This window comes from Oncorhynchus mykiss, chromosome 26 (genome assembly GCF_057628025.1).
Source record: "Oncorhynchus mykiss isolate SJ-2025 chromosome 26, ASM5762802v1, whole genome shotgun sequence".
Lineage (NCBI taxonomy): Eukaryota > Metazoa > Chordata > Actinopteri > Salmoniformes > Salmonidae > Oncorhynchus > Oncorhynchus mykiss.
In genome coordinates, this window is record NC_143047.1 from 12,495,419 (window position 1) to 12,509,768 (window position 14,350).

A 14,350-nucleotide genomic window follows, 5' to 3' on the forward strand; every position below is an offset into this window, starting at 1 on the left:
TTAGATTATTTCTTTTTTTAAATGCCCCCAAGTTGTGTAGCTTGGTCAGAGGGGCTCTCAGGTATGTGCAGTCACTGTGTCGATGAGCGGAGATCAGTGTTATGAGAAGGCCAAGGTTGGGCTGTGGTAACAACAAGGCTCTACTTAGTCAGGCTCTCTAGGCTGTACTAATGTAAAACATTCCACACTGGGCTTCGTCCTTCCTGTGAGTCCTCACTCACCACCTCTCTAGAAACGCCTGGAGAGAGATTCCTTTGCGAAAGAAAGATAAACATGCTTTATTTGTCCCTGTTCAATGTTCTGTTCCGAGCAGCCTTAGAAGGCTGTCCTTTCACTAGCCTTAGAATCTCTCCTTGAAGTTGTTCCTCCGCAAAACATTCAGCTGGCGTGTACAGTATTTGTTCTTTTAATAAAAAATCACCCCAAAAAAAGTGTCATTGTAGCTGTGACGAAGAAAAGCATTTTACGTCTGCAAAGAACTTGTAAAAGAACTTGATGGCATTGAGTAAAGAATGCCTGCGGTGTGCAAGTACAGACATCAGTATTGTACTAGCCTGCTACTGAGTCACGATTAACCAACCGCAATTCCCATTTTGTTTAATGCAGCGGCTCTACAGCATGTTAACATCCTCTACCCAGGTTTGAGAAGCGGCTGTAGCATGCCGATGACGGGGTGGGGGGGGATCTTCTGTGGTGGATAATGCTCGCACGCGTCATGGCCCGCCGTGTAGCATACAGCAGGGTAAACGCCGATATCTTCTTCCTCGTCTTCCAGCTCGAAGACCCCCAAGAAGGCGGTGTTTGCTGGCAGCATGCAGCTGCTGGCTGGGATCAAACTGTGCACAGGGAGAGTCCTGACTAACCACCCACACTATGAAGACCGAGCTCTGAGAGAGAGGACCAAACAGGTAAAACAAAACCCCTTTTTTTTAATCCTTTTCCTACTTCTATACTTAAAAAAAAAAGTGTATGTCTACACAAGACCTGACCTGAGAAGAGAGTAACATAAAGAAAACAGCACACCTGTAAATATGTGATGACCAGGGTTTTGGGGGTCAATTCCATTTAAAATGTCAGTCCAACCAGGGAATTAAACTGTCCACGTGGAAAAGAAAAGGGCCGTGTTCAAGTCGTCTCCACACTTGTAATGGAACTCAGAAGGCATGACCCTCACTCGGGTGATGATGCTATCAAGGAGAGGACACCACTTCCGTATACCTGTGCTGTGATATTAGCATGTAGGGGACGTCGACCGCGGCCGGGGGAATGGAGTCCCATAAGCCTCAGCATGAGAGCATGCTATCAGTCACTTATATTTCCTGTCTGGCTTTCCCCTCAGTTTAACAGGAGCGTGCGACTTTATCAGCCAGACAACGCCATGTTTTCATCTCACCCAGGGATGGCAAGTAGCATTTGTCAGATGCATAGATGAATTGTGGTGGTGTGAACCGTCGCTAAAGCTCGTTAGACAGTGCAGCGCGTGGGGCTAGGTGAGGGGGAGGCAGGCAGACAGGAGAGGAGATGGTGCACGACTGCTGGATGGCTGGGTACAGAGCGTTCTGCCACTCTGTGGGTGGTGCTCTACGGCGTGTGATGCTGTGCCGTGCGGCGGTGCCTCACGAAGCTCTGCAGGCAGAGCTCTGACTAATGAAGCTCTGCAGCTGTGGGAGGGAGAGGGGAGGGGAGGGCTCGCTCCTCAGGTTCGGGGGCTCTGGCTCTGCCTGGGGGACGTGAGTAGAATGCTCCCTCCACACCACCCTGCTGTGCGTCTGTCTGCCACTCAGCGCCACAGAGGGGTCAGCCCCCAGCACCAGCACAGCCCACTGTTAACACTCATCACAAGGTCTCTCATAACCAACTCTCTATCAATAAGTCATGCCTGCCTATGTGTGTGTCTGTGTCTATCTGAGCCCTGTGTTGTGCTGTGTTGTCCTCCATGTTTACCGGTGTGTGTGTCTGTGTGTGTGTGTGTGTGTGTGTGTGTATTATCCCCTGGGTGTGTTTCTCTCCTCCTGGTCGTTTCAGGTGTATCAGATCTACGCCCAGCAATCCCCAGAGGAGGTCCACGGGATCCTGCGTGCGGCGGGGGCTGATTTCGTGGTGATGGAGGACAGCATCTGCTACGAGAGGAGGCATGGCCGGGGCTGCAGGCTCCGAGACCTGCTGGATCTGGCCAACGGACATGTAGGTGTCATTTCTGGCAGGGGTTTGGATTCTGCGACGTGATGCCAGCTCTTTCACGAATGTATGAGTGTTTTGACGTGCGTTTGTTTGAACAGGAGGCAGATTGTTTGGTTAAAATATCTTTTTTTGAGAGCTAATAGGAGGAATATTGATTGGATTGCTTCAGTGTGAGAGAAAGGGAGTGAGGGATAGATTCTGTGGGTGTTTGTGAGATTGGGATGGGTAGGGCTGTTTTGGGGCGTGTGTGTGTTTGCATGTGCTCTCTCTAAATCACATGTTGTCCGTCAGCCTCTGTCAATCATAGACACATCAAAGTATGATTGCTTTGAAAGGGCTCAATTACAGGCAGCGTCGGGTCTGGAGATTCATCCTCCTCTGATCTGTGTCTCACCGCTGGTTGAAAGATGCATTTTCTCTCCTCCTGCTTTTGATGCCAGGAATAAATGAGTCACTGGTTATTTGGGTTTCTGGAGGCATGTTTGCCTTGTATACCGTCTCATCCTTCCCGAGTGGTGAATGTGGGGTTAGTAATGTTTCACTGCATGTGAACCCCACATCCACATCGCGTAGTGATTGGCGCAACTCAGAAATCTTTATTGAGAGAATCACAAAAACATATTATTTTTGTTGTTGTTGTCAATTATTGAATTCCCTGGATCCTTGTGGTATAAATCTAACTCAAGGGTACTATTTGAATGCATCTAATGTTGAATGCATCTAATGTGTTTTTGGATTAGATCATGGATGGCCCTGGAGACAACGACCCAGACTTGGTCCACGCCACCCACCCTCGCTTCTGTGAGTCCATCAAGACAGACGGCCCTGCCTACACCGCCCTCTTCACCCGCGTTTTCCAAAACAAGACCTTCCACGTCTACAAGCTGAAGAGGGGCAAGAAGAGAGCCAAGGCCGACAGAGAGCCGGTGGCCATGGAGGATAGAACCCAGTAATAAGACCCTGGGGACCCCATAAACAACCCCCGCCCACCCATATCCAGCAGCTCCCCAGTCTCCGTCTCAGCCTCCTGCTCCCTTCCATGTTGATAACCTGATGACTGCTCTGTGCTCCCTGCTCTCTGGTCTACTCGACTTCATCTGGAACCATGGCTACACTCTCCCTCCCGCCTTCCATCCCTCCCTGCGCCACGGCAGCCAGAGGCAGGTAATCACGGCCGGCTGACACGGCGCTGATTTGAGCAGCGTCTGATTGCGGCGGGCGAGCAGATGAGCACATGCATATCAAACCAGGGCTTTGTGTCAGGAAGCTCATGTTTAAACAGGAGAGGAGAGATGACGGCACATCTCAACAACATTCACGGCTCTCTCTCGCTTTCACCCAGACTAAAGGCAGAGCAGAGAAGAAAGAGGAGAGGGACCTTTGAGAGGGAGCTGATTGAAAGCTAGAGCAGTGGGGGTAATTATTGCGAGGACCAGTCTGGTCTCTTTGGTGGCTGGGGCTGCAGCCTGACTGCACAGCTGCACCCTGTGCCATTTCCTTGTTTTTAAACCGTGCCATGTCTCGTCTCCACTTGTTAATGAGGACTCCTCTTTTGATACTCTCTCACAGAAACACAAAAGTTCTGCATAAGTTGTCAGTTGTGGTGTATCAAGGGGAAGTGGCATTCTCATTGTAATGCATAACAGTCCTATCACTGTGAAGAGTATTTGCTTGTTCATTCCGTTGCATTGAAATTGGATGTTTAATTTAGGAGTTGGCCAATAATACATTTTACGAGGGAGAAGTAATTTCATTATGTTTGCCTAATAAGTGCATACTAATGTAATGTTTTTGAGCATTGACATTCTTCATTTTCATATTTATTAATAATTCAGTTTAAGATGCATTGGTCATTTAAACCGACAGTATTTTTTTTAAATGAGCAAATGCTAGAGCAAATCATGTATTAACTGTGTGTATTCGCTCCCAACTCAACACCACAGAATCATACAGTATTATGTAGAAGGACTGCATTGTGGGTAAACCATGACCACTGGTCTATGTAGGACTGGCTAACATACAGTGGGTATCAGAGGTATTCAACACCTTGGATTTTGTTTCACGTTGGTGGGCTACAAAGTGGGATTGAAATAGATTTAATTGTCATTTTCTCGTCATGGATTTCCACAAAATACACAACGTCAAAGTGAAAAGAATTTAAATAATACAATGTATACAGATGAATAAACATTAATAAATGACTCAAATAAAGTTGTTGAATATAAGTATTCACCCCCTTTGTTTAGGCATGCCTAAATTAGTTTGGGAGTAACATTTGGCTTAACAAATCAAACTGCGTGTGCATGTTGCACGTGGCTAGTCAAACACCAGGCTTTTCATTGAGACGATGCTGAAACAATCCATGGGAAAGTCGGTGCCGTATTTTCATTTGTGCCAAAATCAAAATGAAAGAAAAGGTATCTAGCAAATTCACCGGGCTTTCGTGTGAAATAGACTTTTTGAAGCAGTGTTTTTGTGTTACTTTGGTGTGGTTATCAACACAAGTAACTTTTCCCCCACTCCTATTGATCAAATAATTGTATTAAGTCATACAAATGTTTTACTGTGCGTGAAGTTTCAAATGCAGTTGTCATTACTACATGTGTAGTAAAAATTCCTGACATTTAATCCTAGTAAGAATTCCCTGTCTTTGGTCAGTTAGGATTACCACTTTATTTTAAGAATGTCAAATGTCAGAATAATAGTAGAGAGAATTATTTATTTCAGTTTTTATTTCTTTCATCACATTCCCAGTGGGTCAGAAGTTTACATACACTCAATTAGTATTTGGTAGCATTGCCTTTAAATTGTTAAACTTGGGTCAAACATTTCGGGTAGCCTGTCCCATTGCTCCTGACAGAGCTGGTGTAACTGAATCAGGTTTGTAGGCCTCCTTGCTCGCACACACTTTTTCAGTTCTAACCACAAATTTTCTATAGGATTGAAGTCAGGGCTTTGTGATGGCCACTCCAATACCTTGACTTTGTTGCCCTTAAGCCATTTTGCCACAACCTTGGAAGAATGCTTGGGGTCATTGTCCATTTGGAATACCCATTTGCGACCAAGTTGTAACTTCCTGACTGATAGCTTGAGATGTTGCTTCAATATATCCACGTAATTTTCCTTCCTCATGATGCCATCTATTTTGTGAAGTGCACCAGTCCCTCCTGTAGCAAAGCACCCCCACAACATGATGCTGCCACCCCCGTGATTCACGGTTGGGATGGTGTTCTTCGGCTTGCAAGCCTCCCCCTTTTCCCTCCAAACATAAATATGGTCATTATGGCCAAACAGTTCTATTTTTGTTTCATCAGACCAGAGGACATTTCTCCAGAAAGTACAATCTTTGTCCCCATGTGCAGTTGCAAACCATAGTCTGGCTTTTTTTATGGCAGTTTTGGAGCAGTGGCTTCTTCCTTGATGAGCAGCCTTTCAGGTTATGTCGATATAGGACTCGTTTTACTGTGGATAAAGATTTTTTGTACCTGTTTCCTGCAGCATCTTCACAAGGTCCTTTGCTGTTGTTCTGGGATTGATTTGCACTTTTCACACCAAAGTACATTAATCTCTAGGAGACAGAACGCGTCTCCTTCCTGAGCGGTATGACGGCTGCGTGGTCCCATGATGTTTATGCTTGCGTACTATTATTTGTACAGATGAATGTGGTACCTTCAGACGTTTGGAAATTGCTCCCAAAGATGAACCAGACTTGTGGTGGCCTACAAGTTTTTTTTTCTGAGGTCTTGGCTGATTTATTTTGATTTTCCTATGATGTCACGCGAAGAGGCACTGAGTTTGAAGGTAGGCCTTGAAATACATCCACAGGTACATCTCCAAATTTTGTCAATTAGCCTATCAGAAGTTTCTAAAGTCATGACATCATTTTCTGGAATTTTCCATGCTCTGTAATTATAAGTGAAATAACCAGTCTGTGAACAACTGTTGGAGAAATGACTTGTGTCATGCACAAAGTAATGTTCTAACAGACTTGCCAAAACTATAGTTGTTAACAAGAAATTTGTGGAGTGGTTGAAAAATGAGCTTTAATGACTCCAACCTAACTGTATGTAAACTTCAACTGTGTGTGTGTGTGTGTGTGTGTGTATATATATATATATATATATATATATATATATATATATATATATATATATATTTGACATTAGAGTATTGTGTAGATAATACATTTGAATCCCACTTTGTAACACAATAAAATGTGAAGAAATCCAAGCGGGGTGAATACTTATATGTAGTCTAAATCCTGATGCAAACTAATTCAGACGTAACAGGGAAATGTCAAATGATTCAATACTGTAAATAGTTCATGTGTTATTTTATTGCATATTGGCAATGTGGATTACATCATGGTATTATTTCAATATTTTACAACTTTAGAGTATGAAAGTGCCTTCAAAGTTGTCTATTTCATCTCTGTGTTGATGTAAAAATGTGTCTGTTATTGAACCTAACAGTTACTTGTAGAGCTGAAAAAGGAAATAAAAAATGTTTACACTTCATTTTCACAGTTGTATTTTGCAGGGCCAAATCTTACAGGGGGTTTAAATATCAAATAGGCATCATTTTTGGGGATTGAATGCAGACTGATTACATGAATGTTTCCAATATTCTGTCGACCGCATCAGATTTTGTACCATCTGGATGTCATGATGACAATTTTCCATGGCCCAGTCTTCATTACTTAACACTGTGTCTAATCTAGAAGACACACACTCTGCTATTCTGCTGTTTTGTGATATTTCCTCTCCTATTGTTCTGCGTCTGTCTGTTCACCCAGTAAATGGGTTGGTCCTGTTTGACGTGCCAGTGGAGAGATTGCACTAGTTGGGGTAGCATATTATGTTTTATGACGTTTCATCTTCCTAGTTTACCATTGATCAGTGTTCCATGTTCTCATCGAAAGGGACTTTTGTTTTCTGTGTTGCTTTGTATGAGGGGAAAAAAAATGTTTTCACATGTGAGATTCTGCTGTCATCATTCGTTTGATGTTCACACCAAAAAAATCATTGCAAGTCAATCTCCATCATTGCATTTATTCGAAGTCCAAAAACAATATATCTTGCTTGAGGCTTTCACTTTCTTTCCTAGTCCTGTATTCCATAAACCAGGCATCATCAACTAGATTCAGCTGCGGGATTCTTGAGTGGAGGCAGGAACGTAATGACAAATAATTTGTATATTGCAAATTGACCGCAAGAAGCCCAAACAGATATATTTCAAACCTTGTATACATTTGTATACGATCAGAGACTCTATTATGCGTGGGGATACTTGGGAATAGATTTCCAAAATGAAATGAATTTGGAGCTGATTTCCTGGTGTTCTTATAGTTTTTTTTATGTAAAACAATGACATTTTTGCTCAGAAAACTTGGAGCACAAAAATAAAACCACACGCGGGCCAAATTCAGCCTGCGGGCCACCATTTGGGGAACCCTGCTATAAACTCACATCATGCTTAATGCAAACAATCAGGAAAATCACTGATTTCAAATAAATGAATCTTTATTGAGAAAAAAGATTGATGCAAATACAAAACACCAAGATATCTATATTCAAAGCCGGTCATGATAATGATTTAAAAAAAAAAGATAAGTTCACTTTTTCTTAAAGAAGCAGTACGTGATCCATAATTCTTCCATTGACACATTAAAAAAGCAATGACTTTATCTTCCTATATACAAATGAGGTAAAAACATAAAATTCCACAATATGTTTGTATCCATTAGACAATGTTGAAGCCATTTATGATACAAATTAAAGTAGAATCTTTTCTCTGCAACCCAGAGAGAAATCCTGTGAATCCCAAACACAATCTTCACATTTTAATCATTATTTTTTACTAGCTCCTCCATAAGCCAGGTTCCTGGCCAACCGTGCTCGGAGGATGAATCAAAACTCCATCCCTTGAGGAGCTTTTGATGCCTATGAAAAAGCATTGCATCGCGACGGCGTTCCGTTCCCTCACCTCCCCATCCTATTTTAAACTCACGTTCTTGCAGGCCTTCAGAAAATTGGCACGTTTGAAATCCGTAATCAGAATGTCGACTTCTCAATCGACTTTTAAAACTCCCATGATCCTTTGGTTTACAGCATGACAGCTCCGCCATCAACTCCCATTAGGATTAGTGCGCTGATGTGTTTTTAACACACTCCTACCCTTCACTGTTGTATCGTCACGCTCAACATGCAGCGTTTCTGCACTGATTTGTTTTTTTTTAAGTAAATCAAAATAATGAGAAGGGTGTGCCGATGCTACCTTGAAATACATGAAATACAATGTTGGTGTTTAGTCTATCGCAGAGGAAGGTAACATTACTTATTTATTCCATTTGCTGTGCAACAAACCATTTCCAAAACCCTTTCCTCTCCCCTTCTCTACTCCCCATGGAGTTTCACAGCTCCTCACACAAGCACATTTAACTCAAGAGTCCCGGAGGTGCTTTGAATCAGCACAAACCTTCCCTCCTTTCCACTCTTCCTCCCTTCTGCATTCTTTGGCTAATTTCACCTCCACTCTCCACTCCTCTCTCAAAGCAGAGGCGAACAACACAAATGCAGTGAACGCTGGCTTCTGAAGGGTTTTTAGTTTGGGCAGATTGGTCCTGGTTTATATGATAGGGGGGAACTGTTTGTGGGGGCATCATCCTCCAGCTTTGGGGAAGATAAATAGCTGAAGCCCACTGGGTGAGATCCTTAGTGTGAATACCCATGTAGCTGGATCATTTCCCTTTGATCGTTCAATCTGCTGGGCTCATACTGTTTACTGTGAACGCCCCCACCACCCCTTTAACACAACTGGTAAACACTCCCTTCCAGACATATATCAGTGAACACAGTCAACTATAGCTGCCTCCACTATCACAACGCCATGGCAACAGCAGCGATGGTCAGAGGGTGTCCACTGTCAATTCTATAGGAGGCTTCGGCGCGACCCTCTCTGCACTTTTTTCACCTTGGACCGCCATTCACGATTAATTTGTCATTTGTATTCATAGCATGGTCCTCTGCTGCAATGGTGGCGTTCAGAATGTTTGGTATTCCTGAGAAAGAAGGTTAAAGCTGAGAAACAGAAAAGGCCCTTTCCTCAGCTCCTCTGTCCTTTCTTTTCTTCTCTCCGGCTTGATTTCTGAGCTCTCTCCCTCCGGTGAATATAAATGAATGGAGGGGAGAGTGAAGTGAATAGAAAACCAAATCAAGGAAGGAGAAGTTTAGGATATAACATACGAGCACAACTGTTAACTGTGACTGCACACCCAGCAAAGAGATTTTGGAAAGAGAGCCCACTGGAAGGCCACAGAAAAAAATATTCCTGTATCAAATGTCTAAGCAGTTTTTTCAAAACACTGATGTATCACAGACATAAAGAACAGAATATGGTATATCAAGGGCCAAGAGGTGCGAGGCAATCCTCGCAATTCATTTCACTGACAAATATAATAACATTTTCACCCAAATTATTGTCAACTGCAAGCCACTGCAATAGGTCTGTGTGCCATGTAAGTGCCATAATTAATCTGTCCATGTCATTGATTGGCAGCTCCCATTATCCAGTGAACAGTGAGTCTCAGCTATAGGCCTGGTTAGGTTAACATCAGTCCCAGCCTCAGCCTCGCTCTAGGCCCGTTTAGAGAAAAATCCCTGTGGAGAATAAGTCACTCCCAGTGGAGAGAGGCCAAGCTCTCCATCAGTCTCTCTCTCCTCCTATGCTTCCAATTCGTTTACTGTAGCTCTGTAGTTTCTTGCTGTTTGGTGGTCTCTGCAGCACGGTAGCTTGGTCTGTCTCCCTCAGCGTTCAGAGGTCGCTGGCCTCGGTCTTCTCGTAGAGGGCTTTGAGTTTCTCGAAACGTGGGCCCCAATCCTTCAGGGAGTCTTGGCCCCTAGCCGTGTCCTCCTCCAGCCCGGCTGAGCTGAAGGAGCTGAGGGACCCGGCCAGCGAGCCTCCCCCCTCCGTGGAGAACACCTGCAGGGAGTCGAAGGGGGCCGACTCTGGGGCCTGGTCAGCGTCCCGGATGATCTCACACAGGTAGCGGGCCAGGTCCTGGCTGGAGAAGGACAGGCTCTTTCTGGCTAGCAGGAGGGGCCTGCTCTGGCCCTGGGCGGGGGTCCTGGTGGGGGGCACATCCCTCCGCAGGGTGGTGGTGAAGGAGGAAGGGGCGGTGCTGGCGCCCAACCTGCTAAGAGTGTCCTGGGGCTGTTGGTGCTGGGTGTGGGGGTGGTGATGTTGGTGGATGGCCCTGGAGCGGCTGTACTGGACAGACTGGGCCGGACTGGGCTGGAGAGACTTCTGTAACTCGGCCATATCATATGCATTCTACACGCACACACACACACAGAGGGAGATAGGATGGAACGTCAAAATAGAGAATGGAAAGGAGGAACAAATGGACAGATGGAGCAATAGAGAGTATTTCGTATTTTATTAACATCCCCATTAGCTGTTGCCAAGGCAGCAGCTTCACTTCCCGGGATACAAACAGAAGTAAAACATCACATCATAGAGCGTGATGGTGAGTGAGGAGAAAAAAAGAGCAGAGCTTCCTCTGCATATGCTCCACCTGTCTACATTTACACTCTGTCTTCATTTTCTCCCTTAGTGAACAAAATCCAGATTAATTCTCTGCCAGTGGAGAGGTGACAGACCGTATTAGCCGAATACACTAAGTAATCTGAGGGAATGGGGGCGAGGGGAGTGAAGGGGGCGAGGGGAGTGTTTCACTTCAACAGAGCACAGGGAAATATTGGACGAGGGCTAGAGAACATCCATTTTTATATAACACACAATCACTTCAACATTCATTTGATTCAGGCGAGACTGATTCACCCTCGTTACCACGGCAGCGCTTCACTCTGGAGAGATGGAAGCCTGGGCCCTGGAGGAAAAGAGGATGGAGGAATGGTAGAGTGGAGGAGTAAATGACACACGGGCGGGTGTGCTCTGTAATTGATTACCTCAAATCAAATGTTATTTGTCACATGCTCCGAATATAACAGGTGGAGACCTTACTCCCAAGCCCTTAACCAACAATGCAGTTCAAGAAATAGAGCTAAGAAAATATTTATTGAATTTAACTAAAGGAAAAAAAAATCTAAAATCAAAAAGTAACACAAGAAAATTACATAACAATAACAAGACTATATACAGGGGGTACTGGTACCAAGTCAATGTACATGTTAGTCGAGGTCATTTGTAAAGTGGCTATGCATAGATAAACAGCGAGTAGCAGCAGTGTAAAAACAAGGAGGGGTTCAACGTAAATAGTCCGGTGGCCACTTGATTAATTGTTCAGCAGTTTTATGGCAGTTTTATGGCAGGCTCTCTCATCTAAAGATCCACCAGAGGACCTCTTAAAGGATTTCAGCATCACTAAGCATCTGATCGTCACGTTATGTGTCATCGTGTGTAAGGAGTTCATGAATATTCAAACACTCCAATAGTGTATTTTTAGTTGGAGGTGAACCAGAGTGAGAAGGTGTTACAATGGCATGGTGGGGAAGAGGAGTGTGCTTGAGCTAGTGTGGTACCCATAATGCCTAGCCTCGAATCCAACCTGAATTGTTTCACTTCACAAACTCAGTCTGGAACTGCGTTCAGTGAAACCGTTTGTGACAAGGGACAAAAAGGCACTGCATCACATTGTGCGTAAGTGTGTAGGAGACATAGATGTGTTCGCGCTTACCTGGTCCTCCTCTCCTCCTCCTTCCTCATCGTAGTTGAGCACGTTCTCTCTGATGTCCTCCCAGCCGTCATGGTGAGCTGACACGTGGTAAACGCCCTCCTTTAGGCCCTTGTAGCTGCGCCAGCGGGTGTACAGGAAGATGCCCAGCAGCAGCACTAGGGGGCGCCGGAGAGCACAGAAGGAGGAAGAGGCAGACGCACACAGAGAGAGAGAGAGAAAGAGAGAAAGTTCCTAGTTCAGTTTGATTAGAAGTGACTGCGTGAACTGTTTCCACTGCGTTGATTTGACATTGCATTATCAGCATGATGGCTGTGCTGAGAGGCCTGACAGGTGGAGTGCTGGCTGACTGCTGGGACAGCTACTCAATAAGGTCTCTCTCTGCAGAGTTGCAAATGGTGTTCTCAAAATCAATCCTCCCCTATAGACTGCTGTGACCTTTAGAGTATATTATCTACCCATACAGTTCTTCTCCATAAATCTCTCTATACTCTACCCCTCCCTCCCCCTTCCGTCACACCTTATTTGACTCAACCTTTCAGCTTTGATCATTCCTCAGATTTCTTCCTCTCTCTCTCTCTCTCTCTCTCTCCCTCCTTCGGTTTCTTCAAATTCCTTTTTCCGCTATCCCTCTCTCCTTCTCAATTGCCCTTATTTGTTTTGGTTCTCTCTGTGTTGATTGTTTTGTGCTCACCTATCATTAGTTTGATAAGGTGTCACTTAGCAAGGGGACCAGGGCGACAGGGTGAGACAGATCGAATTGAAATCTCCCAATTATCAGGGCAATCTCTGAGTGAACTCTCCCTCTTCAGGAGTGAAGTACTGGTACCGGCAAAAAGAAATCCATATCAATTTACGAACACAATGTTCACCCTCCTATGTTCACAAGCAAATCAAGTCGCTTTTTAGAGGGCTTTGTAGCACTGGGTCAATTGCACAGGAATATGCGATCCCATGTCTGTCTGTTACTCTATCACTCCTGTGCAATGTTGCAATTGTCTTCAGACAAGACATGTTCATCTAGGTGAGGTGTTCAAAAAGCCTCAGAGGTTGACACGTTTCTGTTCTCAGGACACGTTCATCTAGATGAGGTGTTCAAAAAGCCTCAGAGGTTGACACGTTTCTGTTCTCAGGACACGTTCATCTAGGTGAGGTGTTCAAAAAGCCTCAGAGGTTGACACGTTTCTGTTCTCAGGACATGTTCATCTAGGTGAGGTGTTCAAAAAGCCTCAGAGATTGACACGTTTCTGTTCTCAGGACATGTTCATCTAGGTGAGGTGTTCAACAAGCCTCAGAGATTCTCAGGTGTGGGAATAGGCTGCATGTCAAGTCGTGTGATATCTCAAGACCACTGTCTCCAACTCTGAAACACAGTGTTTGTCTATGACGGTCTGCCATCACTTGGATTGAGAGTGTTGTGTGACGAAGAGAAAGGTTTCTCTGAAGTTAGTTCAGGTCAGCTCTCATAGAGACTTCCCTATTTGGGTTGTGTGTCTTCAAAGGCCCTCTGCGATTTAGAAATGTGTGTCTGTTCTCTACAGGAGTGGAACTGTTGCTCTGATTACCAAGCAGAGGAGGTCTGAGTGGCTGGCTAGCTGCAGTCTGCAGTCAGTTTTTTTCCCTCTCTCCTCCTCTCCTCCTCTCCTCCCAGAACCCTACCAAAGCCTGCACTATCGATTGCATCACCCAACTAATGACCTCACACAAGCTTCTCTGTAACCCTAAGATAGACACTGGGATGCATGTTGTCTAACACACACCACCATCTATACCAGGTTATGGAATATCACTCAAGGTGATTGATTCTGTCTGTACCACACTCATTTAAAAAAAAAAATCATAGAGACACTGTAACTGGCATGTGCATCATGCTGAGTCCTGTGATGCATTCATTTGGAGTAAAAAATAAAAATAATAATAATCTCACTGAAGAATTTGTTTGTTTTTCTTCACCACTTGGGGACTGTTTGAGTGGAAAAAAAGTTGCAATTTTACTAGTCAGGAAATACCGATTTATAAGACAAGTGTATAATTCCACCAGGAGCAAAGCATACTGTTTTGCATACCGCATGGCAAAATACTGAAACAGTTACATTTCGGATTTCAGCACTAATGCCTATTGTGTAACGATAGCTCGATTCTGTATACAGTAATGCATGAGGACAGTATATACTGTGGACTTTTCTTAGCTCAGACCCATATGAACGTGGATAAAGGAAGAAAAGCCTGTTTTCCCTCTCTCCTCTGTTACACCATTGTGAGAACATGGCGAGATGAGAATCTCTAAATAAATCAATCTTAGCCAATAATGAGCAGGCTCAAGGCCATCAAAAGTGTAATACTGTTTGCTGCAGCGGGCCTAGCAAAGCCTGCTCTCGCTCCGTCCATTCCTCATTCTATTACTAAGTGTCTGTGTCTTTCCATTTCTCTCTTCCTTTCTCTCATTCTCTCCCTTGTACCCCTAATCCCTTTTGC

General features: G+C 44.4%; 2 protein-coding genes across 9 annotated transcripts in view; one reads left to right on the plus strand and one right to left on the minus strand.

Annotated features, from left to right (window-relative positions):
* LOC110506384 (protein C-mannosyl-transferase DPY19L3) overlaps positions 1-6,698 on the plus strand; it is a 40,374-nt gene extending 33,676 nt beyond the window's left edge. For all 8 annotated transcript variants that reach the window (XR_016492233.1, XR_016492232.1, XM_021585962.3 and 5 more), the window contains 3 exons: positions 776-908; positions 2,026-2,184; positions 2,922-6,698. Coding sequence is in view for 6 of the 8 variants with exons in the window: in XM_021585962.3 (XP_021441637.1) it covers positions 776-908; positions 2,026-2,184; positions 2,922-3,134 (505 nt within the window). In the remaining 2 variants the exon portion in view is untranslated. The remainder of the gene's footprint in view (positions 1-775; positions 909-2,025; positions 2,185-2,921) is intronic.
* Positions 6,699-7,685: 987 nt separating this feature from the next.
* Positions 7,686-14,350, minus strand: part of si:ch211-186j3.6 (neural-cadherin) — a 218,883-nt gene continuing 212,218 nt past the window's right edge. The window contains 2 exon segments of the mRNA XM_036963347.2: positions 7,686-10,512; positions 11,879-12,033. Coding sequence (XP_036819242.2) covers positions 9,994-10,512; positions 11,879-12,033 — 674 coding nt within the window. The 3' untranslated portion in view covers positions 7,686-9,993.